We start from the raw sequence: 25,378 nt of genomic DNA on the forward strand, positions 1-25,378 counted from the left end.
AAAATGTTAAAATTTACTTTATAAACAATTTTAATTTTCTTAAAATCATTTTCGAGAGGCGAAAAACGAGATTAGAAACGTTTTAAAAGGCGATAAAACTATGAAATAAATGAATACAAATAATTAAAAAAAGAACATTTATTAATCAAATTTTCATAAACTTTCGCGAAAAGAGTGCAGATGTAGAAAAATCTAATTTCTATCGTAAGAAATAACTTCATGATAATTTCCGACTTTTTTTTTTCCATAAAAACAATCGAGGAACTAATTAAACCATTGATATAATAAAAATTTTCAAAAATAAAAATATAACAATTTTTATTTTTATTTCTTTGTATATATATATATATATAAATATTTATATATATTTTTTATATTTTTATTTTATTTATTTTTATTTTTTATAAAAACTCTTATAAATAGAATAAAAATCATTTTAAAAAATTGTAAATAAAATCAAAAATTTATATATTTTTTCCCTTAATTTATAAAAGGAATTTACGTAATTTAATTCTAAAATTATTATTAAACAACTATAATCAAATTATTTTCTATATATATATATATATATATTTATATATATTTTATTTTAATATAATATTTTTCCTATATTTTCTTTAATCTAATTCTATTATTTGAAGAATTTCTTCAACAACAAATTGCACCTATCATTCAAAACTGTCTAAAGGTGCAAACTAACATCAAAGTTACCTTAAGAATAAATTTATGCAGATGGAAGCAGATAAAGGCTAAAAATTCCATATTAAATATTCGTTATAAAAGTAAAAGATTTATAAATAATTAGATTATTTTCTTTGAAATTTTTATATATTAAAAAATTGATTTAAAAAAAAAATTCTAAAAACTTTATCACTTATATCATAAATTCTTTATTTTTTAAGAAGGGTTTTGATATATAAAACGATTTAAAAAAAATGTATGTAATTGCTTAAAATGTATATAAAAATTTTAAAAATAAGAATATTTATTGGTTTATTTGATTAATTTTTAAAAAATTTATTTAAATTTAAAGGCGTAGAACAGAATTATTATTATTATTTATTAAAATTCTAAAAAACATTGTAAATTTTATAAATGACTCTTTTCTGTTTTTTACTCATTAGAAATGTACAAAATACAGAATTAAAAAAATGAAATCTTTTACTTGTAAAACAGTAAAAAAAAGTTTTAAAAAAATAATTTAAATGAGAAATTTATCAACTTTTAAATTAAATAAAAGAAAAAAAATAATGTAAAGATTGTTTCAGAATGATTAATTTTTCAAAATATCTCATAAGAAAACTTACTTTTTCATTTAAAAAAAGTTGTTTTTAATGGTTAAAAGTTAGAAAAATTTAGATTAAATCTTATACACGCGACAAATGATGCACAGATAAATATACTTGTAGTCGAATTATGCCTTTATGTTTTCTTAAAGTAACTTTGTTACAAGATTGGAGAATGATGGTGAAAAATGTGAAAAATTTGCTTGTATACAAATGTTTATCGACTTATTAATAAATAGGGGATATCAAAAACTTTGGTATTATCGTTATTATTTTTCCATCAGTTAAACTATTTTGACGTTGTTGAAGGATCATATTTTCAAAATCAAAGAAGTTAATTTGATTTTTCCAAATCCGCAAACACAAAAATTATTTACATCGCTTAAAACAGGGATGTTTTTTTTTATCTTTTTCTTATTTATTTTTCTTCCTATTTTCTTTAATTATAGATTGTCATTCTATCAATGTGATAGTTGATATCATCCTTTTCCTTTTTGACCATCGAAGTAACAACGTTCTCTATCGTTGCAGTCCAAGGTTCTACTCTTCCACTGATTTACATCCGGGTTATGTATTGGTGAATTTTGGGCACTACTCCTTCTACGATTCCTACGATATTTTGTAAAAGTATCACCAAAAACGTCTCCTGTTCTTAAAGCAGAAATGAGATCGTCAAATTCTCCTTTTTCGGATCCTCTTCCCAGGGTGTGGATACCGGAAAGTCTATTACTTCTTGAGAAATTTGTTTCTTCTTTAGAATTTCTATCGCGTTTTCGTTGCTGAAAAATTAAACGACATTAGGCTGTAATTAATCGACAGAAATTTTTTTAGAGTAAAAAGAAAATTCCTTCCTAGCTGCATCGTGTTTTCACGCCATATTGTAAAAGGAAGCGAACGGTAGCGAAAACAACGTCGCATCGCTTATTATATGATTTTATGTAACGTAATCTAAAAATATTCTTATTTTTATATTTATAAAACATTTCGAAAATTATAAGAAAGGTAAAAAGATATAAATAAATCTTTGATAGATGCGATGCCGCGGATAACATGGTTGACGGCGATGCGACGGTTCGCGTATGAATTATACAATTTTTTAAACTACTGAATAAAATATATTTACTTCTTCTTCTTGTTTAAGTCTCTTTTCTTCGTCTTCTTTTTTCCTCTTCATAGATTCATTTTCTTGTTTAGCTTCAGTAAATGATGTAAGAAACGTATCAAAAATGGTAAAGAAATCTTCAGCTTGCATGTGAGAAGCATCTTCACCAAAAATCCTCAATACTCGTTCATACTTTCGAGATAAGAATTTAATAAATAAATAAATAAAGGGAAAATAATTCAAATAAACTTATATATTTAAAATTTAATACCCTTGTATTCATATCTTGAAAGCTTTCTTCTAATTCAGACATTTGATAAATGGCAATTGTAACGAATTCTTTCATGACAGGAACGTATTGGTCACCAGAAGACTGAGGTTGAGAACGATGATATTCCATTTCCTAAATGTTATTTTTATATATCGTTTAATAATTAATATATACAATAAACTTATAGAACTGGATAAATCATTTTAATCTAGATTTTTGAAATTAATAAAAGTATTAAGGTATAAAAAAAAATAAAGGCATTTCTTGTCGTAAAAAACTCATTTATCTAATGATAAATTCATAACATCAAAAATTAGATACAGAAAACAGCAAAAAAATCCACTAAATTAAGTAAATTTATCTGAGAGCTTAGAAAAAATCAATCAAGGTATATTTTAATGATGTCTGATTCAAATTATCGTAATTTTTTATATGATTTTTTTATACTTTTATGGTCAAAATTTTGTATAATTTCTTTTTATTACTTTGTAATAAATTATATTTCGAGTCTAATTGAAAAATATGATAAAAATCCAACAATCGTCATTAAAATATAAGCTTTGAAAATAATTAAAACTAATAAAAATCTTGCCTTTTGAACTTCTTGCAAACCGACTTTTAAACTTAATATTTCTTTGGATAATTCTGTTAAACTGAAAAAAAGAATATTTTTTTTTTAAAATAATCTTAGAAAATCATTTAAAAGAAATATAAATATTTAAAAATAATATAAAATTTACTAACTTAACTTTAGCAGCTTCTCTAACATGTGGGATATCTTCTTCTAAATGGAATACATCTTTGAACTGTGCAACAGAAGATGGATAAGTAAGAAACAGGTTTTTCTAACCGTTTTTCATGAAATTTTTATCTTCACATACCTTATTTTCGACAGTTTTAAGAATGTAATGCAAGAGAGTGACATTGCGGTTGATACTAGATTTAGTATCAGCAATTCTGTTTAAACTAGCGACGTGAAAACCTGAAGCATTTCCTCTCTGTCCACGATTCATGTAATTTCCAAATGCCAAAACTAATTCCAATAATTTTTTCAATTTTTTACTTCTTTGCACTTCTTTGCAAGCTTCTAAAACAGCTACAAAAAGAAATCGGTCAAATTTTATTTAATTTTTTAAGTAATTTTCACACGTTTACGCAGATTCGTACCATTTATTTTTGGTTTACAATCGTCAATTCTTTCTTTAAATTTCTTTTTGTAGAAGAGTGTTCTTATTCGTTGCTCATAACGAGGAATTCTAACAATAAAAAATAATACAATTAAATAAATAAAATTAATAATTTGCTTAAGAAATGATTTTTTTAAGTACACGAATATAGTGTTTATACTTAGTTAATTCGTAAAGAAATCGATCGGCTCTGGCCATATTTTCGATTTCGTTGCTATGTTCTTCTAATAGAGCTTTTTCTTCGGAACTTGGCATAAATTTTAATATCTGTCGGAAAAAAATAAGCGAAAATCTGTATGATGTACTATGAAACACTTTGATAATCTTATTACGTGTTGGCAAAATTTCAAAGATTAACTTTCAGTAATTAAATCGATAAAAAAGAGAGAATCAAACACTTAAATTAGTGAATTTTATACGTTTTTATCGTGTATGGACACATATTTAGAATATTTAATTTATAGTACTGAGTAATTAATGCTTAACAATGAAAAATTATCACAGATAAAATACGAATGTGCCTATTGATCTACTGTACTCCCAATATGATTTTTGTTATGTGACGTAAAGTGTTATGTAGCTGATTAGCTGATCTTTTGTTCTATTATCGATAAGCCCAGCCTAAATCAGGTTAGGCAGTATTAATAAGAAATGGAAAATGACGTTCAAAATCCAATCACCCATACAAAATTATAAGGGATTTGAACCTAGATCATTCAAGATGATATCGTGCAATTATCCAGATGATTAGAATACGCTTAAAAACGATTATTTAAAGATTGAAATTAATATCAAAATGCATTTAATAGAATTGGAATTAATATTCCAGTTAAAAATATTAAACAATTTAACGTATTTTATCTCCTTTATTAAAATATGTCTTTACTGAGTACTGGTTAGTGATTAGACATTCTAAATTGTAAAAAAAAATGCATTTGTTTTATAGGTTTTCTTAAGAAATTATTATTTTTTAGACTTTATAAAGAATAAAATTTCACTTAAACAAAATAGTGAATGTTAATGGAAGATAATTTCACATCGATGAAGGCAACTTTTCCGAAAAACTTTCCATACATTTATGATTATATCAGTGGATTATTGTAAGAAAATGTAATGGACAAATACTTTTCTATAGTTATTTATTTTTCTGATATATAATAAAGTATTATAAACAAATTTATTAATAAATTGTGGTAAATTTCATGAATTTGCATCATATATAATACGTGAAGAACATAAATATGGTATGTATCTTAATATCGATTTATTAAAAGATAACTGTAAGAATAAATAAGTTGTTTATTTATTTATTACATCGATTATTAAGTAATGCCAATAAAGCAATGCATTATTACCCTCCATATAAGAATATTTGTTGTTTACGGAGTTATTACTCAATCCTATACTACAAATCTGCAAGTTTTATGTTTACAATTATAATTTCAATTTAAAATAATTCTGTTTGCTCTTTCTGACTACAATTATAAGTTAAAACTAAATTTAACAGTAAATTTATTCCATTAATTTCATTAATATTTTAATTAATGATATGTTATTCTCTTTGCTTGGACTTTTCTATTCTTAGTAACAATTGAAGCAATTTTTGACTATTTATATGAAATTTATGTGAATTTGTTTATGAATTCACCTACATTTTGATAAAATATAAAACGAATCTTTGTATTACTAAGTGATCGACTTCTTAAAGTGTTAATTCAATTAATTAAAAGAAAAAAAAGCTAAATTTCTTTGCATGTTTACTGGTGTTTATTGTGGATCGATTTGATTTAATTTTTGTGATAATTTTCTTCTCGTTTAAACAGTGATAAAATAAAAAAAATTAAGAGTGATAACTCAATTGTGATTCTATAATTTGTTATTTTTGTTGAAGGCGACGTATAATTTCCTTACCTGTTCGAGCATATCTTTAGCCAATTGATCTTTGCTATCCATGCTGAGAATGGCTTTACATAATTCATCATTCGATAATCTCAACTTAGATAATAAAATTGTACAATTTTGTGCACGCCTGCAATCAATGACTGAAAGTTCGCGAGTAAAACGAGTTGGACGTGAAAGAATGCAAGGAATGTCTTCTACAGAACCCAAAGTCTAATAAGAAAAAAAAAATCATTAAAAAATATAATTCGACAAAGTAAAATCGATTTATTAAATATAATATTTAATAATTATATCCTTATATAATTATTAATTAATATTTAAAATTTATATTTACTTGTTTTTGATAAGCAGAGAATGATCTATCAAAATCTGCTAAATCTATGTCTTTATAAAGTTTGCTTACATCAAATTCGGCCCAAAGGGTCCCTTCTAGTTTTGCCTAAAATTTAAATAATTGTAATTTTAAAATATTTAAAATGGCTGCCATTTGTATAATTTTGGAATTATTTATTTTTATTTACGTACATCGGATAATTTCGACCAATTAAAAGACTTTAATGGCGTGGAAGGTTGAGGAATGTCCTTTTTTGGCAATTTCAAGGTGTTACATCTAGAAGGCATGGACGGTGGTGCGGGAGGACAACCTTATAATTAAGAATATTTACATATTAATATAATTACGTGTTTCCTGTAAAAGAATTTATTCGGTTAATAAATAAATTCAGTACCTAATCCTGGTGGAGGAGGAGGAGGAGGAAGAGAGGTCTTCCTTTCTCTGATAAGGGTGTTTGGACGCAAGGAGGGGGCGTTGGGGGAGGAAGATGAATCCCAGCTTTAACATCATCGGAGATGCTACTATCTTGAAGGATATTACCTACTTCTTTAGAATCTGTGCTAGCGGACTTTAACTAAAAATGAAATGAATTTATTTTAGAAATAATTTTCTGATAAGAAATGAGGATTAAATTCTTCTCACCATTTGCGTGAGTTCATTGATGCGACATTCTTGTTCAGCTAACTTTTGATTGGCTTCTAAATTATTAAGGGTTTCCTTCTCTAGCTTTATTTTTAACTTATCCAAAGATGCTTGTAGGTCTTCCTATTAAAACAAAGCAATGTTATCTGATTCCCATAACTCTCTGGAAATTTTGTTTAGATTAAACGAGATAAAACTATTCGTCTAACCCCACCTTCTCTTGTAAATATTGATCTATTTGCTGATCTTTTTTGCTAAGTATACAATTTATTTCGTTATTTTCTAGTTCTAAAGAAGCTGCCTTTTCTTTTGCCGCTTTCAATTCATCTTCCGACACTAACCTATTTTTCAAAATACATTTACAAAATGTATAAAAACAAAAAATATATTTTAAAAAATTCTTAATAAAAATGATTTATTTACATTTCTATAATTTCTTTAACGTTAATATCTAAAGGAGAGTAATCAGGATCGATTCCTTTAGGATTCTGAAGGACAATTTGTTGGGTGATTCGATCCAAGAGAAGCCAAAATTGAGAATAGGAACTACCTTGAACTGTTAAAACAGATACAATTATTAAAATCTGAATTGTATTATTGTATTAATATTATTTATATTATCCTCTCTACTAGTGATTTTTACGTTCTGCATTATAGTACTTACATGGATTAAGAAGACAATGCTGTAGCAAAGAAAGAAAATGCGGATAACCTGCAGTATGCGTCAATTTTCGCTTTAGTACATCAAACATACTGCTTGCACTTCTAGTATCTACATGAACCTGTTTCGATAATAAATTTTTACATATATAATAACATAAAATCGATATCAATAATTCCAGAAAAATCATAAAGCATTATTATTGTATTATAACAATTTTTCTAGAAGTTTTCCAGAAGAACTTATATGTTTCTAAATTAATAATAATAATAATAATAACGACACTAAATCTTGATAGTGTCAACTTTTCAACCTGTAGATCGCGACACATCGAATAACACTAGTATCTTCTGGCGTGTTTAAAGGTTAAGAAACAGTTTTTAGAGATAATTTACTAATTAAAACCTTGATTTTACCTTATCATATCTTCTTGCTAATTCCTTATCGTCCTCGTTTCTCACCATTTCAAAAATATCGATGTGCCTTAGAAATATTTAAAAATATCCAAATTTATTTTTTAAAATTGCTTTATGTAAATTTTAGTTATTTAAAAAAAAAATATATATTTACCTGTCTAAAACGGCATTTTCGTGCTCTTTCATTTTATCTATAACGGGTTGGATTCCTAACATCAAAAACTCATAACGTAAATGTAGACGGAATTCTAAGTGATCTTCTCCGGGTCCATAATTAATAATAGCATTAACAAAAGACATTATTGCTGTTTTCAAGCTAACTTCATCTTTATATTCGAAACAGCTGCTATCCAGATAGTTGACTAATGTCTGGTTAGGTCATTAACACGAAAAAGGTAATATATACATTAAATAATTTTTAAAGAAATTAAATTCTAGTCATTTAAATATTAATAACATTAATAAACTGTTTTAATTATAAATTAGAATAATATAATTAAATTTAGAAAATTTTAAATTAATTGGAATTTCAACCACCAGATGGCGACGCAGGTTTTTTGACTAAATTCTCAACTTTTTTATTATTATTGAATATTCTAAATAAATTAATTTAAATATTAATATTTAGAAAGTAATTCTTTAAACTCTTATATATTGATTTTTTAAAATATTTATCATTTATTTCGTTAAAAATTATTTCTAATCATTTTCTTCTTATATGTTTAGTTATTTTAGACTATAGGCCTACCATTGTTATAAATATCATAAAGTGCCAAGAGGAATGAAAAAATCGTGAAAGGAATGGGGGTGTGCGAGTTTATAGTAACCTAAATTTTCCGCAGGGTCCTAGAGAATAGCTATGAAAAATTTGGTACAGATCGTTCAAAGAGTTTAGGAGTTAATAGGGGATGAAATCAGGGGAGAGAGTGGGATGTCGAAGTTTTATGATAGCCTATATTTTCCGCAGGGTCTCGGAGAGTGCTATAAAAAATGTGATGCAGATCGGCCGAAAGGTTTAGAATTATATAGAGAAGAGAACAGACATTCTATTTTATATAGAGATATAGCTATTTTGCTTTAAAGTATAATGTACCAGTATGCCTAAATAATTTTGATCTTATTAGGCATACATCTCTGAATTACAAAGTTTAGTTTTATATACAATTTATAGAGTCCACAGAACAGTTTATGAAAAAATAGTACGTAGTAAATAAAAGTTAATATATAATACAGTAGACTTCTTTTATACATCCTAATTGACGTCATGTCGTAAAGCGAGTCGTTCTATTTCTTATAGACACAGTGCTGTATTTGATACTACGTTCTTCGATGTGTACTGTACTTCTAACTATAGAAATATCATACGGAGATGCCAATAAAAATATTCATTTTATGATAGTCATGATAAACAATTTGTACTAGCCGTAAGAACGAGTTTCGTAAAGTGGAGATTTATTAAATGCTATAAATAAATATAAGATCGAGTTTGTTACAATTACATTGAGACTGGGGGCATTTTAAGCACTTTTGACATCCTCTGCCAAATTTATTTGGAGGTATTATACAGATATAGTTACAGAACCAAAATATTAGTAGTGAGCAGTGAGACGAGACTCCTAAGAAGACGAGACTTCCGGCCATAGCTGTGAATGGTAGAGTGCGTTAGGGTTAAGAGAAAAAATTTGGATGTCTCGAATTTCTCGTGCAAGCGGAAGTCAACGACTATTTTCTATCGAAAAACATCAATTTCTGTCTATTCGACCAACGAAATTGCGCCATTCTGTATCATCCGAGTATGGCGATAAACATGAGAATGGAAGGATAAGATAACCAAACTCTTAATATGGTCTTTATTTTAAATTTTGTTATTCTTACTTTTTCCCGGACATATCTAATAGTTATAAACAGAAATCAATAAAATAAATTATAAATTGAATTAAATATTGATTGTGTATTAATGTTGTCAGACAAGGAAGCATATTTAATCATTAAACTGCATAGACTTAATGTACTCAATATTTATATAATGTCATAAACACAATAATTGATTTATGTACTTTATTTTTATTCATTTGAATTTAATTTTTTAGTATAAAAACTATATTAAATTAAATTATTAAATATATCATAAATATCATGAACATTAGCCTATAGCAAACATAATATTATTTACTTGTATGTAAATAGAATATTTGTTCTATAATAAACTACTTCTATATTACTTTCATCTCAATTGCTTGTTTCTCTTGTCTGGAATATCTCATAGTTAATGAAATATAATCACATTTTGTATTTATGACTGAACTGTTCCAAATTCTCATCTATTGATATTTTTACAGAATATTTACTGATTGAAAATACTGTATATTAGAATTGCTTACAATCTTCCTAGTTTCAAGCATTAAACCTAAGAATTTTGAATAAATTTGAAATACAGTATGTGTAGTGTATGCCCTTTTTGATTTTTGGATAAAGGTCGTAAAGCAAACTGTCCTGTTTTCTGTAAACACAGTGTCGTAAATTGGCATTACCATTGAAAATAATCACATACCCAGCCGAATGTGAATATTAATCGTCCAACCAATCAAATTTCGCGATAAATGGACCAAGTGTTTGAACTCGGCATCCTCGAAACCACCCTAAAAACATATTTTGTGTTCGCTGGCAACTTTTTATTAAGTAATTTTCCTATTCGAACACCACCATCCCGCTGGTCAGATAGAAAGGGGGCCATCTGCGAGTAGGGGTCGAAGTTAATTTCACCAAAGTTAACCTCCCAGATGAGAGGATGGTCCTAAAAAATTTCGGTGTATGTGCTCAAACTGTATCGAAATACATAAAGAACAAACTAACAAACTTTCTTCTTTATACATTAGACTATTTACTGAAGTTTAATTTTCTTCTTAATGAGGGTTTCCTAAATAATATTCTCAATGAATTATTATTATTGTGGCTTTTTAATTAATAATGTAAATTAATTCAAATAAATTATATTATTTTTATATTATAAATCATAATGATAAAAATGAATAAATAAGACAAAATTATAATCCGAAGTTTAGACTATTTACAAAAATATACATTTTCGAGTCTATCTTTTAATCCTTTAACACCACCACAGAAGTAACAGTTACAATGATTTTTGAAGAAAAACTTCATTAAAAAGGAACATTAATTTGGTAAAAAATTCACAAAGTTAAAAACGATCAAAAGTCAGCCTTTTATTCGAGGATCTGACGTTTTTACATTAAAAACAAACAAGTAAATCTCACCAACTATAAAATCCTCAGCCAATATTATAGTTGGTGAGATTTACTTGTTTGTTTTTAATGTAAAAACGTCAGATCCTCGAATAAAAGGCTGACTTTTGATCGTTTTTAACTTTGTGAATTTTTTACCGAATTAATGTCCCTTTTTAATGAAGTTTTTCTTCAAAAATCATTGTAACTGTTACTTCTGTGGTGGTGTTAAAGGATTAAAAGATAGACTCGAAAATGTATATTTTTGTAAATAGTCTAAACTTCGGATTTGAAGAAAAAATATCCTGAGTCATCAAGAAAATTGCAAAATTATAATGTACATTTTACTTTAATTTTTCGCTCATTAGAAGCAATATAAGTAATTTACCTGGAAACGCGTCCGTTCAGAAGCATACTTCTGATAATGTAGCATAGCTTCCAAAACTTTTTTATGCCCACCTGGGACTAGACAAACGGCTCCGAGGATCTCCAAAACTGCTATTTTAGTCTTAATATTAGTGGAACTAAGACTCTGAGCAATTGTGTTGATAGCGGTCGGATGAGCCAGAACATGAGCACGACCTTTCTACATAAAAGAAATAATAATAAAAAAAGGTGCTAAGTGCATAATTAATTGACTCTAAAAGAGAAAAACCTTTAATAACTTACCGAATTATTCATTAAAGCCTTTAGACAACCGATGAGTGATGTATGGATGGAACTCTCGGCAGTTTTAAATTCCATATTGCTCAAGAAATCTAGCAGGCAAGGAAGTCCATCGAGGTCTAGAAATCTCGTTACAAAACTGTTAAATAGTGAAAATTGTAAAAATATTAAGGTTATTATTTAAAATTAAATTATTCTAAAGATTCCTCTAGTTTTTAACATTGATTTTTACCTATTTGGTTGTGTTCTGAGAGCAGTTTTCAAGTTATCCAATAATTTCACTCTTACTGATAATTCTTCTTCTTCTCTCGGGAATAATAACTGTAAGAAGAATGAAAAATAAATAGTAATAAATTTAAGGTTTTGAAAGCTTAAGGTGTTTTTTTCTGTTGTTTACTTACATGCGACATGGCATTAACACGTTCGATGTAGTAGTCGGGATAATGTGCAGAGGGATCTTCTTGTTCCTAGGAAAAAATAATTAAGAATTATACCACTAGATGGAACCACTAAAGGAGGGCATTGACGTTCGTGTTTTTTATCGATTTTTGCACTGAGAATAAAATATTAAAATATAACAAATCTAACCATTTTTTTGCTTAAGTAAAGTTGCCATTTCTTCTCCAAAGGTAAATTAAACATAATTTCTTTGTTAGCCGCTGTTAAATCTAGTTCTTCCTATATACATAAAAAAAAAAATAGAAAAAAAAACCAGCATTGAATGAATTAATTTAAAAGTAATTAGCATCAATTATATTAATTAACATAATAGAACACGTACTACTAATTCGGCAAATTTGGCATTCAATTCTTCGATATCAGGCATTGGTTGAGTCGGTGTCAGAAGGTGTGGTTGTAGACTGACCACGCCCCCATTCTCGACCACGTGATATGTAATTTCCGGTGGATCGTCGCTGCCGAAACAACTGCACAACCCGATTCTCGTCTTCTTTCTGGCTGCTGGCATGGCTGGCCAGGTGGTGGGAACTGACAGAACCAATTGCTGAAAGATAATTTTAAAGTTCAGTAATGGAAGAAACAATCGTTGTTCAGCGAAATATTGTTCATTGTTATATTCCTGTTTACATTAGCATATATTATGATAAAATAAGTATAATTCATTCTTACATTTGCGAATCTTTATGCTTTAAATTCAGTATAACGACTTATAATGTTTCCTTCAAGATCAACAGAGGAACTTTCATTAATTATAAAGTTCGTCACAGTTAATGAAGAGATCTTTATGATTCTTCAAATTCAATAAAGAAACTTTTATATATTATTCTTTAAATTCGATGAAAGGATCTTCACTAGTTAAATGTTTCCTTATTTATTGAAGAGGTATTTAGTAGTTCAAAATCACTAAGAGGATTTTTAGTATTTAATTGTTTCTTTCGAATTCAATGTTCCTCCAGCTTTAATGAAACAATCTTTCTTTGTGGTAAGAAGTGATAAAGTACTTTATACGCTACAATGACAAGTTTGAAATTGAGAATTTGTTTCGAAAATCTTCAAACAGATCGATAAGAAATTCGTGATAATCCCCAAAGTTGAAACAAGATGCAAACTGCAGGGTGTTAAAAATCTCATACGTAATAGATGCAGAAGAGGAAGAGGATATTTGTTAGAGGATGAAAGAAAGTTTGACATATAGATTTAGGAATTTTTATCATGATTTGCAAGTCTCGTCTCTCTTCAACGATCAGCAACAGTCGCATTTATCTAGTCAGAACATTATTTCCTGAAAACAGCTTCCGAGAAACACTAACCTAAAATCCATTTTCGCCTTTTATTGATTAATACGTTTCCATCTTTCCTAAAGCCTAGCAACAACAATCGATACGAAAAAAAAGAGAATTAATTAAATAAAATTCTCACTTAACACCAGATATAATGCATCACGCCATAAAAATTCTTCCATTTACTCTCTTCGGCTTAATACAAACTTTGCGTTATTTTTTTATTTTTTTTCAAAATTCGCAAATTTAATTCGCCGATCCATTTGCTTTGAATGACGCAAATGACCTCCAGAAAAGTAGGAGGGGAAAACGCATGAAACAATGGAAAAAATCTCTTTACTCACGGAAGATTATCATAAAAGAACGCTGCAAAAATCCGCAGAGTATGACAGAATGCCATACAGAAAAATGGAACCATTATTATTTGTAAGATCGGCCATTTTTCTCAAACGTCACAATGATGTCAGTTTCAACGAAAGTCACGTGCATATCGTGCTTAATCAATTCAATCACTTTCGTGTGTGACGTAGCAATAACAACTACATGACAATGGCTCAATGTTGACAATTGATTTTTCCGTTTTTCCCTATTAAATCCCCGACTCTTTGCATCAAGTCACGTGTCGGATCGTCGATTTTGCTTTATCAAAAAATCTATTGGAATTTTATCATTATGCAAATGAATCGAATTTTAAAACTAATTTTCAATCAAAAACTTTCTAAGGATTTATATTTTAAAAATAATAATAATAATAATAATAATAATACTTTCTGTGTCTAACTTAGGGAAGTTTAAATATAAAATAATTTCTAAATAACATTAAAAAGTCTTTAAAAATCTTTTTAAATGTCTTTAAAATTTTAGAAAAATTAAATTTTTAAAATATTTTTGCTTAAATATTTATATAAAAATATTATTTTATTGTTATTTAATTTATTTTAATATTCAATACATTTTAATTTTATGGAATTTAAAGAAAATAAACAATTTATTTATTTAAAAATGTTCTTTTAAAGAATAAACTATTTTTATTGAAGAAATTAAATTTATTATTTTTAGTCTTTAAATATTAAACATATTTCTCCTAAATTTAAAAATATTTTAAAATATTTTACAATAAAAATTAATGATAAAAAATATATCTTAGCAATTACTGCAATAATAATAAGCATAATTTTTGATTAAAATGATGAAAAATCTAAATATCATTAAAGGTTTACGTTTGTAGTATTAAATTCCGGCGATAGAAGCTCAGACAGACAAACGGATTTTTTAATATCGTATTCATAAACAACACACAGTATCGTTGTTTCTTCGCTGAGCAGAGAGAAGAGGAATCGAAATTACTGAAAACCGATAAATAAAATGGAAAATTTACGTCGAAAATTGAAATTTCTCGAGATTAAACTTGTCTTCGACACTAAAGATAATTGTCAAAAATGTATTTATGCTCATTAGACTGAACGGATATGTAGAAGTATCGATCTTCAGTTCCTTCGATGTCTTCCGTCCTTTGTTCTGTTGCCATGATAACGGGACGAGAACATTAAGTGAAGGGAGAAGAGATTACGTCTGAGGATAAACCGTACTATTTTTAAATATTTAAAGAAAAAATATATAAATATTCAACAAATACGGGGAAAAAACGGAAAGAATTGCGGAAACGGAACAATTCCTTTTCCCTTTTTTGTATAGAGAAAGGACAGACAACGATTCGTTAAACTGTCTTCGAATCCCAAACCATATGCTTCCGGGTTATTAAATTATTATAAATTATATTAAATCAGCCAGAACGGGGGAAAATGTTATCAGAGCGTAGCTAAATGGTAAATTTTATATAACCAATGTGATCTTTGTTTCTCAACAATTTTTTATAGCGGAAGTTACCACGTTCAGCGTAGAAAATTTGCTTTTTTTTTACCATAATAGCACAAAAATAAGAATGTATACAAGCAGAGAAGATTGATAGAATATTTTATAAGCTGTTATAACACTGTAATTTTATATAGACACTTGTCTACACTTTTATTTATACCGAAACTAAGTACATAAAATTAGTTACGGTTCATTTAAATCGCCATATATTTTTATTTTTATTACATATATGGCTGCATAAGCTACTTTAAATAATTTTTGGGGCCATCTTGTGTAAACCATTAAATTTTATAAAATTATTGCTACATTTGTAGATTTTAACAATTTAATTTTATGTTTTCGTGAAGGCCGCAAAGCGGTTTTCACCAAGTTCCTGCTTTCAGATATAATTATTATTATTGCTACAGCTGCATAAAGTTGCTTATTAATATTAATAATTTATTATTAAAGGAATAAAAATTATATTATAATAACTGATAAAGTGATACAGATGAGAAACGATGATTGGGAGTTAGCATATAATATATACTGTGTATTGTTAATGCAACTGCATATAATGAATTCATATTTATAACTACTCAAATTTACATATTTTACGAGTTCAAGTACTCTTTTAGAATTGATTTAAATAGCGTATATTATAATAAAATTATTCCTATAGTTGCTTTAATGAATAAATTTAAGTCATGAAAAACGGTTTAAAATTAGATCTTTTGTGAATATAATGCATATAAACACTTAATAAATCGAGTTAATGCTGCAGTTTATTGCTATAAATGCATGAAATTTTGTTATATATAAATAATGAATTAAAAAGGAATCGTCTACAATTATTTTAACTGCATTTAAATAAATAAATTACAATTTTTAAGAGGTATTGTTTATTGTTATCGTAGTTACATATGGAGAAGAATAATTTTATAAAATTATTACATTGTCAAAATATTACACAATAAAAATTACCATAATCTTCATATTATGGGAATGGGCAATGGGATAATATAATAAATTAAATATATCTAGATCATACGGAAGATAAAAATGAAAATAGAGTTGAGTTGTAAGGTGATTACTTGTAGAAACTTAAAAAAAAAATAGATAAATTAGAAACGAACAGTATATTATACCTATTATTATACAGGTTACAAAATTTCATTAAATATAATAATTTTTAGCTTAAAACTTGTATAATTTAACGCCATTATTCTTCTACAGCTTGCACGAAATACTATTGAAAAGACGATTTGTTCTGGGCGAGAAGCCTGCATTCGTCCAATCTATCAATTGAATATCCCCTGATTAAGTCAACTGTGTATCGAATGCCATTAACGTAGCCACATTTGTAACCATACAAAATTTAGGTTCTACGTGATGCAGCTGCTCAACTAGTTAATCCACGAAATGTATTGAATGGCTGTTGGGGACTTCGGCTTCACTGAAAATGGATGAAATATGGGTTTGGGAATACGTTTTAGTGAAGAGGATTGAATTTTCGAGTGAAAATAAACTTGCGTAGTTGTTTTTTCTTCATAAATAATTCGCATTTATAGCGTGCGCGAGTAATGTTAGTGTATATCTACAAGGGATTATGAATTTGTCCCCGAAGAGTAAGGCGTGATATCAGAAATGGGAAGAAGAAAATGTGAGATTGAAATGTTTAAAAATTATTTTCCACATCTCAAATATATATATATATTATTTTTTATCTTTAGAAGTGATGAGGTTCCTGCTGGAAAGCAAAACCATGACAGTCGTTTTTAAACAAGTTTGCAATGACCGCATTATTTTGCGAATTTTTTTTAAAACCCTTAACCATTCCTCGACCTCGATTAAGCGGCTTATGATTAAAGAAATATCAAAAGTACGAAAAACGTTTACAGATAAGAAGATAATAAGATGAATAAATTGTATCAAGGTAAACGCTTTATGAATTAATCATTAATTCCTCGCAGCATATTGGTAACTATCAAATTATGCGATTTCGATTTACATTAATACAGTATCATATTTATAAAATGAAAACAAACTACTAATCTGAAATTTTAGTTTGAGTTTGTGTAATTGTTGTGTATCTTATAATTGAAGCGTTGAAAACAAAGAACCAAACTTGAGATTTTTACAGGAAATTTATGAACGTAACAATTACTGAATAAGTGTGAAATAAAGATGAATTAATTAGAGTTTTCCTTGATGAAAGAATGATTTTTTTAAACTTTACCAAAGCGATAATTGATTGTATAAGCGAAGAGTTTGAGTAGGTTTCCACATCTCATGCTACGACCGTGTTTGGTCTGTACTCATTTTTCTAACATGCAAGTAATAATTGATGAAGTTTCAAAAGTTATTCTTTCTTAAATTAATTAGTCTTTATTCGTATTTGTTTAATAATTGTTATATTTGTACACATTTCCCTCTTTGTTTCAATATTTCACAAAGCCAAACTCAAATTTACGATCATCAACTTGATTTAATTATATATATATATATATGTATATGTATCCTCGTATGCTTTTTACCCATTAAAGATAACAATATTTATAATGGATTTATAACAGATAAACATTCCAAGCAATTTCCTTTAATGTATTTCCTTCAAAACGTGTATGAGAGAAGAAGATAAATGCAAACAGTAATACATCAGCAGAAAATTACCTGAAAATGAAGCTCTTCTATCAAGCTGTTACTTCTTTTCTAGTACTAATGTTTTTGTTCATGCTTTCGTTTCGTTTCTGCATGATCTGGATATGCTTAATGTATCATGTCAGCAATGTCATTACACGTTTTCTGTTAGAAGTGAAGCGAATTAATCACTATCTCCTTTCAAAAATTATATTAAACTCGACTCTTTTGAGTGTTACTAATGATAATAAACAATGAAACATTATCAAAACCTTAAATGTACTATAAAAATGTGCATTTAATGCTATAAAATAAACTATTTATAACTTTTATATTGTTTTTATAGTTACTAAAATTAGTTAAATTTATTAATAATGCAATTTTTATAACTAGTTATATTTTCAGCTATGTTTTTTCATTGTTATAAGTAACTTAACAACTTTTTTCGCTTCGTTAGCTATTATATTAATAAATTTAAACCTGCATAAATAAAAATTTAAACTATAAATACCCGTAAGCAATCTTATTATAGATAAAAATCATAATAAACTTATTAAAATTTTTAAAAAATGCAGTTTTTAATGCATAGTGCCCTCGAGGCAGAAAGAGCTTAAAAAATGGCTTAGATGAGTTTAATTATAATTCTTTATGAATTAAGCAAACTTTTAAAATTTATTATTGATATATGCAAAGCTAATTATGTAAGATTTATATCAGAGATCAGTAAAATGGCATTTTTAAAATCTAATCAAAGTTAGGAACCAAAAAATGTAATGAGAAAATAAGAAATTCCTGTAAAATTGCCTTAAAAGATACACAAATTTAACTTATTCTCCTATAGGAATATTCAACTAACTGCTTAGAAATATTATAAATCATTTAAATTTTATTTTTGACATTTTTCTGTCTCCCATGCGAGAAATTTTCATTTTAATTTTTCTAATTAATTTATCCTTAATGAAATTGTTCTTGTCCAATACAAAATTTAATCAGTATTCTTCATTTCGGTTACATTTATAAAGCCTTCAGACTAAAAAAAAGAAGAAAGATTTATTGAAGAAATTAAAATTGCATCGTGTGTGTACCATTTACTCACTAACTATAAAGTTCAATACTGTGGAACTAAAATCATAGGCTTACAATATATAATTTTTAGACATTTTTCCGGATTCCACCTAGAGTTTTATTAACAGAAAGAAAGGTTTTACTACAGCTAAAGCCATTAATAATTGATTAATATAATTTACTGAGTGTCTAACTAAAGTTAAGTCCGGTTACAAATCAAATTTCTCGCTTGTAACTTGATTACTGATTGATCCAAGTCTAGAATTGTAAGAAACAGAATAATCTACAGTTTGCTTAACAAGTTAAAACTTACCTGGTTACTTTTACTCATTTATTTAAATTCTGGAAGGAATAAACCATTTTAAAACAACCTACTCCACTTTAAAATCTCATTACAGAGCAAAGAACTTCATCGAGAAGAAAGTTCTTAAGTTAAATAAAAATTTATGACCTAAATTGTTCTACACTTCCGTAGATTTTCTACGAAAAATGATAAAGAAAGGTGAAAATGTCGGATACATTCTATTTACTTCGATATGTAGATGTTACGCTTGGTCAACAAAGGGTCGTTCTCGATGAGTTAACAAGGCCATGGGTTTGTTGATACTCCCAAATCATTGATAAGTAGAATATTAAAATCTCAAGCCTTTAGCTATAGGTAACCGCTATGCAACAGGCTACATAATTCTTTCCTGAAAGCAGGCTGTTTATCTCTTTTCCGATTTCTCGTCGACGCCTGGACGTTGACTCTTCCTCTGCCCTTGTTTTAGTTTTATTCAATTTACAACGTAAATATATAAAAAACTCGACAAAAAATATACTCTAGGTCATTTTTTCGAATTATTAAATTATAATTCATTAAAAAATTAACATTTATTTACTTTATTCCCGAAACATCAATTTTCGAAATTTTCCGTCATAAAGCGTAATAAATTCTTTACTAAGGTGCGGTTAGCTTCGTTTTAAGTGTAAATTTATATAGAAAAAATAAAATTTCAACTTCATATAATTAATATTTAAAATATTTGAACGTATCATCATCAATCTTTGTCGCGACTTTATCCTTTTTACGAGCTAAAAATAATTATAAAAAAAAATCGTGTCATAAAACGATTTATTGCTATTACAGGATCCATATTTTCCTTAAATTATTCAAAAAACAGCATTCGTCTTACAGTTAATGTTATAAAAAAAATCTCAAAATATAAGTCACGTTTAGTAAATAGAAGCAAACTAAACGACAGCTTTTGTGATGAAGAGATTAAGAATTAACAAAGGAAAGAACATTATCTAACAATAACTTACCTGAAAAACAACCGTATTCAGCTAAAATTCTAGTTTCTGGTCCGTTATTCTTTTAGAAATGAGGTATAAAGCTTGTTTCTATGGATAGTGGGCTTATCAGTGGAATAGGTGTGGTGAAAACCACACTGTTTCATCAGTTATAGTGACGACGTACATGTGTCATGTATTTATTCATGATAAACACATTTTAACGCATAAGAAGCCTCATATAAAATTTAACTACGATTTATACAATCATAAAAAAAGCGAAACAGACTGTATAATCTATTCAAACAGATCTAGGTTAAATAGGCAATTATTTTAATAAAATTTAAATAATTTTATCATTAAACCACCCCAGTTATGAATATTATACGTGCTCAACTGGTTAATTCAATATTTGAAAACACCATTATACCATTTGGAAGGCATTTTAGACGAGAAATCCTTTAATAGCACGTGGCACACTTATGGAGATTTGAAGATTTTTCTTTTGGATGCGGAGAGGTAAAAAAAACTGTATAATAACTGACTTACCGTTTATTCTGTATGCAAGATATTGCTATACTAGAGAAATCACGTGATGAGAAAGGTGAAAGATCTGAACTGGCACAGACTCACCGGTCAGACCACTTCTACATGCAAAGGATGATAACAAATATAAAAAAAACTTAAGAAGGACGTGGTCGTGTACGGTTTACTTCCTACTTGCATCTTCTACTTTTGAGTTAAGTGCCGACTCTCTCAAACAGTCATCGCTAGAAAACGTGACTTTTAGAGAGTTTCTTTGTTCTTGCAATTTTAGGAGATTTTTTCCAGATTACACTTGCTTCATTCATAAATATATTGGCTAAACGAAGATTTTTCTATAGAATCTTTGTTTCTTGACTTAAATTATATTCTTTTTAAACAAACGGAGATTCTAAATGAATATATATTTATGTTTAAGAAGTAGGGACACGAGGTAAAAATTAACATGATTTTGTGATAAAATTTGTAAATTTTTTTAATAAAAATGCATGGGTTTTTTTTGTTCTCCTTTTACTGATTTTTTAAGCACTGAAAACATTTTATAAATATCTTTATATATATGTTCGCGACGCTTCAAAGATAAACAATGAGTTGAAATTCGATAATATTTGACTTTACGTAATATCATTACGCGTGAGTTGCTATATACTGTACTTTAACAAATAAATAAGTTATAAATATTCTTTATTTAAACTTATTCTACGATTATAATTGAAAAAATAAGCAATAAATCAATTTACGAGTCGAGTTTCGCATCAAATTTATAAACATTTCTATCGATTTTTTTTTTAATACAAAATATGGTTAACGAAATTCGGTGTAGTAACAATGCATACCAAATAAAAGAAAAATCCGTAGACTTTCAAGAAATTCAGGAAGGATAGGAATGTATTAGGCTATTTCCTACTGATAAAACCCACACGTATCCTACGTATTAAACTTGTTTACACCACTAAAAATGGCATAAAAAGATTCAAACTTCACAAATTGAGCTAAATTTCCGCATGGAGGCTCACAAAACTACGTTTTTTTACGTTGTCATTTAGCGAAAAGTCTGAAGAAAAAATGAGAGAAACGTATAGATATATATATTTATATAGGGGAAAAAATAAATAAACAGAAAAAAAAAACAACATTCGAGGTCCTTCACCTGCGTTACATACTAAAAAAAGAAGGAATTATTCACTGGAAGGTCGCATTTGTGATATATAGAGCTAGTTCAAAAGTGGTCAGTGCAGGGAGTAACCATGATATGAAATGTAGAAGGGGCGTATCTGAGCCATCACGCTTAGTATAAATCAACAAGATGACACCAATTCTCTTACTTTCCACCTATTTAATAGTAATATTCAATACGTTAACGCCATAAAAAGTATTTTATATCTTTACACTAACTCTAGCTGTTATAATACGCAGTGATGCAACCTGCATACAGGCTAAAATATATTAAAAATTTTACTCGACTCGTAAAAAGGAAAAGAGTGAGTTTAAAAACCTGCAAAAATTGTACAAGTCAGTAAATAAATGTAGCAAAAAAATCAACTGTAAATTAAAAACAAAAGAGATTTTAAAAATATTTTTGTGGTGCCATAAAATGGAGCAATCTAATCTTCCCGAGTTAATTGGGTGGAGTGAAGAAAGAACAGAAATTCGCTAGTAATTGTTTCTACGTATGACATCACAAGGAGAAGTTTATTCGAACGTTAAATAGAAATCTCAAAGAAATATGAAATATGACTGATTTTTACTGTGACGTAATAATACTATTATAGTTTTCAAAATTTATGACGTCAATTTCACGAATTCGTTGTAAAAAATTGGCAAAATAACTATTAAAAACGATGGTTACATCACAAATTTACGTAAGAATAGTGTAGAAAATGAATATAAATTTTAAAATGTATAAAAATAGCCATAATATTAAAAATTATAATTTAGAAAATTGATTATTATGTCACGATTTTTCGTAATAACAGATCATAAATTTTATAAAACTGACGAATGATTATTGCGTACGAATTTTATGTAATAATGATTCATAAAACGAATAAAATATCTTAAAATTTAAATAATTTTCGTGCTTATATTCAGACATTAAAATAATAATAACGTTAAAACAATAAAATTTAATATCTTCATCGATTAAACGTAAGTTCATCCATTTCTTTAGACAGACAGAATTTAAACAAATCGGAAAATTTGCTTTCTTCCAGAACGAATAGAAAATTACAGTCATTTTCTTACTTTTTTTTTATCCTCTGTTCTCTCGAAAAGAGCCATTTCTCGATATGTTTTTAATACATGCAGACATTTATTCTAAAACTTCTCCATCACCGCTACTGAAAGAGTCAAGTGCACCCCTTCTTCTTCTTTTTTTTTTTTTTTTTTATTAGAACATTTCAGGATGAGTTCCAAACTATAATGACCAACCTTGAAGGCAGAAGCATTGGCTCCAGGCCAAAAATTGCCTAGAAAAATAAGTATCAGTACGGTCGACATTGAATAATATTTATTATAAATATATTCTCACTACTCCATTTCGTTCATCATCGTGATCTTCTTGCAGAAATCGAACCCTGACTCTCTCTCATTCATCATTTTGAGAAATTTTGTAGATCGATACAACTTGCTCTTTAACAATGATCCCAAGAGAATTTAATGGTCTGTCAAGATGAAACATTAAATTCTTACATGAACCACAACAACTATGTCTTTACGACTTAACTGTAAATGACCTGAATATAGTAGGATTCTCCCTGTTTTTTGTCTTTATTCAATCGTCCAAGCGTTATAATTATACTTTTTTATCAATTTTAAAATAGTGTCTGGATGTTTACGCTCTGTAATGTTCTTAGTTTTTTTACAGTGGAGAGTGTAAAGAAGTCATTGTCACAGATCAAACTATAGTCATCAAAAATTGTAACGGTGTAAGCGATAAAAATACACGTTTACACTACTTCAATACGTCGTTTTAGTCTAGTTAACACCCGATACTTTTGACCCGAAGAAGTGGAAGGAACCTTAAATTCTAGATTCTAAATATTTGATTTATTTGAACCCGGAACACCAAGCATAACTTAAATAATTGTAGGTTAATCTGTAACTAGTTGAGCGAGCTTTCATTGAGCTTCACCGAACTGAGCAATGATAAGTTATTGTTTAGAAAAAAAGAAGGTTGATTCAATCTAGCGAGTGGCACGAAGTCAATTGAATGGATGTTCTTAGATGTGATTTTAATCTATCTTTCTTTAACTTTTTTCAATAATGGTTTTAGTTATAAATACATATCAGTCTTTGTTTACGTCGAGGACGTTGCCTTTGGGTGTTGGCTTCTTCTAAAAAATCGACACTTAATGAGTTGTATAGTTAAATATAAGGCTATAAACGCATAACAATCACGAATTGTTGTTGGTCAACGTATTTAACAAAAGAGATATCAAGAATTCATGGTTTTTATGCATATTTTTTGTTTATTTAGCCACTCGCAATCTCCTATAGTAAACACAGTAATCGTTTAAATAAAACATACCAGCGATTATCCGAGTATGTTACAAATATAGTATAATCAATACATAAAAATATTTGCATAAATTTGCATTTACGGTATTTTATTGGCGAGAGAATAAGAGAATTGATTATTAACAGTTTTTATGGTGTTTAGTTCAATCTCTTCGCTATTGTTTTCGGATGATTGACCTTGCAGCTTCACTTTCTGAAATATTCATGCAGATTATTTATCGATACGATTCTCTCGAATGTCTGTATGCGTGTTTAGGATAAAAATATTGATTTCCGAGTTCGAATTTTGGTTTAGATTTACAGTTATCGATTGGCGCGCTGCAATTTACGAGAGAATTGCTTCCTTTAAAGTAGCATCCCTTCTAATATCCTAATTGACTTATAGTCGCATGTTATAATTAATCATTCATAAATATCATAAATATTTATTTTTAATATTTAAAATTTTAATTTTTCTGCTTTTTGGGCTAGAAATTTTAAAGCGGAGATCAAATTTCGAAGCAGCAGCCATCAATTTCGGACAATTTTAGCAGTTCTGTTCCCTTTTAAATTAACTTATCCTTTACAAAATTGATTTCGACTTAGATTAAAAGAAACCCGATAAACTTTTTGTAGTATCACACAGAATAGTTCAATGCTTCTTAGTAAATGAGGCAACGTTCGTGTTACTTGACCCAGGAGTACATTAATCGATATTACAGGTAGTATGATTACACAGAAAACATTCAACACAGAATAAAAACATCAGTTTTCGTTTGGATTACATTCTTTCTAGAACTTAACATCCAACAAAGATTTAAGAGAGAGCTAATTATGGCTACATCTTATCGATTATACAATTCTCGAGACGAAATTTCGTGAATATTAGTATTATCTCAAAAAATAATTGGTAAACGATTATTTGATAGATAAGCAAGTTTTACCTTTATCCCTAGCGTATCCATGATCACCGTAACATCCTCTGCAGCGGATCCACCGTCACAACAACCTGCTCTATCAACAGAACGACCAGCTCTTGCTATGCTACTCGGTCGTTCAAC

At 27.9% G+C, this 25,378-nt stretch overlaps 1 protein-coding gene across 1 annotated transcript; it reads right to left on the reverse strand.

The window, feature by feature from the left end:
• Positions 1-1,721: 1,721 nt before the first annotated feature.
• On the reverse strand, positions 1,722-25,378 carry LOC136976366 (disheveled-associated activator of morphogenesis 2-like). The gene is made up of 25 exons (XM_067271613.1): positions 25,262-25,378; positions 12,488-12,709; positions 12,295-12,384; positions 12,108-12,173; positions 11,939-12,027; positions 11,710-11,845; positions 11,429-11,626; positions 7,956-8,170; positions 7,802-7,868; positions 7,389-7,506; positions 7,148-7,280; positions 6,939-7,065; positions 6,725-6,847; positions 6,479-6,656; positions 6,274-6,392; positions 6,083-6,187; positions 5,758-5,958; positions 4,007-4,113; positions 3,827-3,915; positions 3,541-3,755; positions 3,404-3,465; positions 3,252-3,312; positions 2,660-2,791; positions 2,410-2,580; positions 1,722-2,065 (listed from the first exon to the last, which is right to left on the reverse strand). Exons 1-25 carry the CDS (start codon positions 25,280-25,282, stop codon positions 1,766-1,768), a joined length of 3,345 nt encoding a protein of 1,114 aa, XP_067127714.1. The 5' UTR covers positions 25,283-25,378; the 3' UTR covers positions 1,722-1,765.

Source organism: Centruroides vittatus, unplaced genomic scaffold, assembly GCF_030686945.1.
Source record: "Centruroides vittatus isolate TY-2023 unplaced genomic scaffold, ASM3068694v2 contig_4, whole genome shotgun sequence".
NCBI classification, from domain to species: Eukaryota; Metazoa; Arthropoda; class Arachnida; order Scorpiones; family Buthidae; genus Centruroides; species Centruroides vittatus.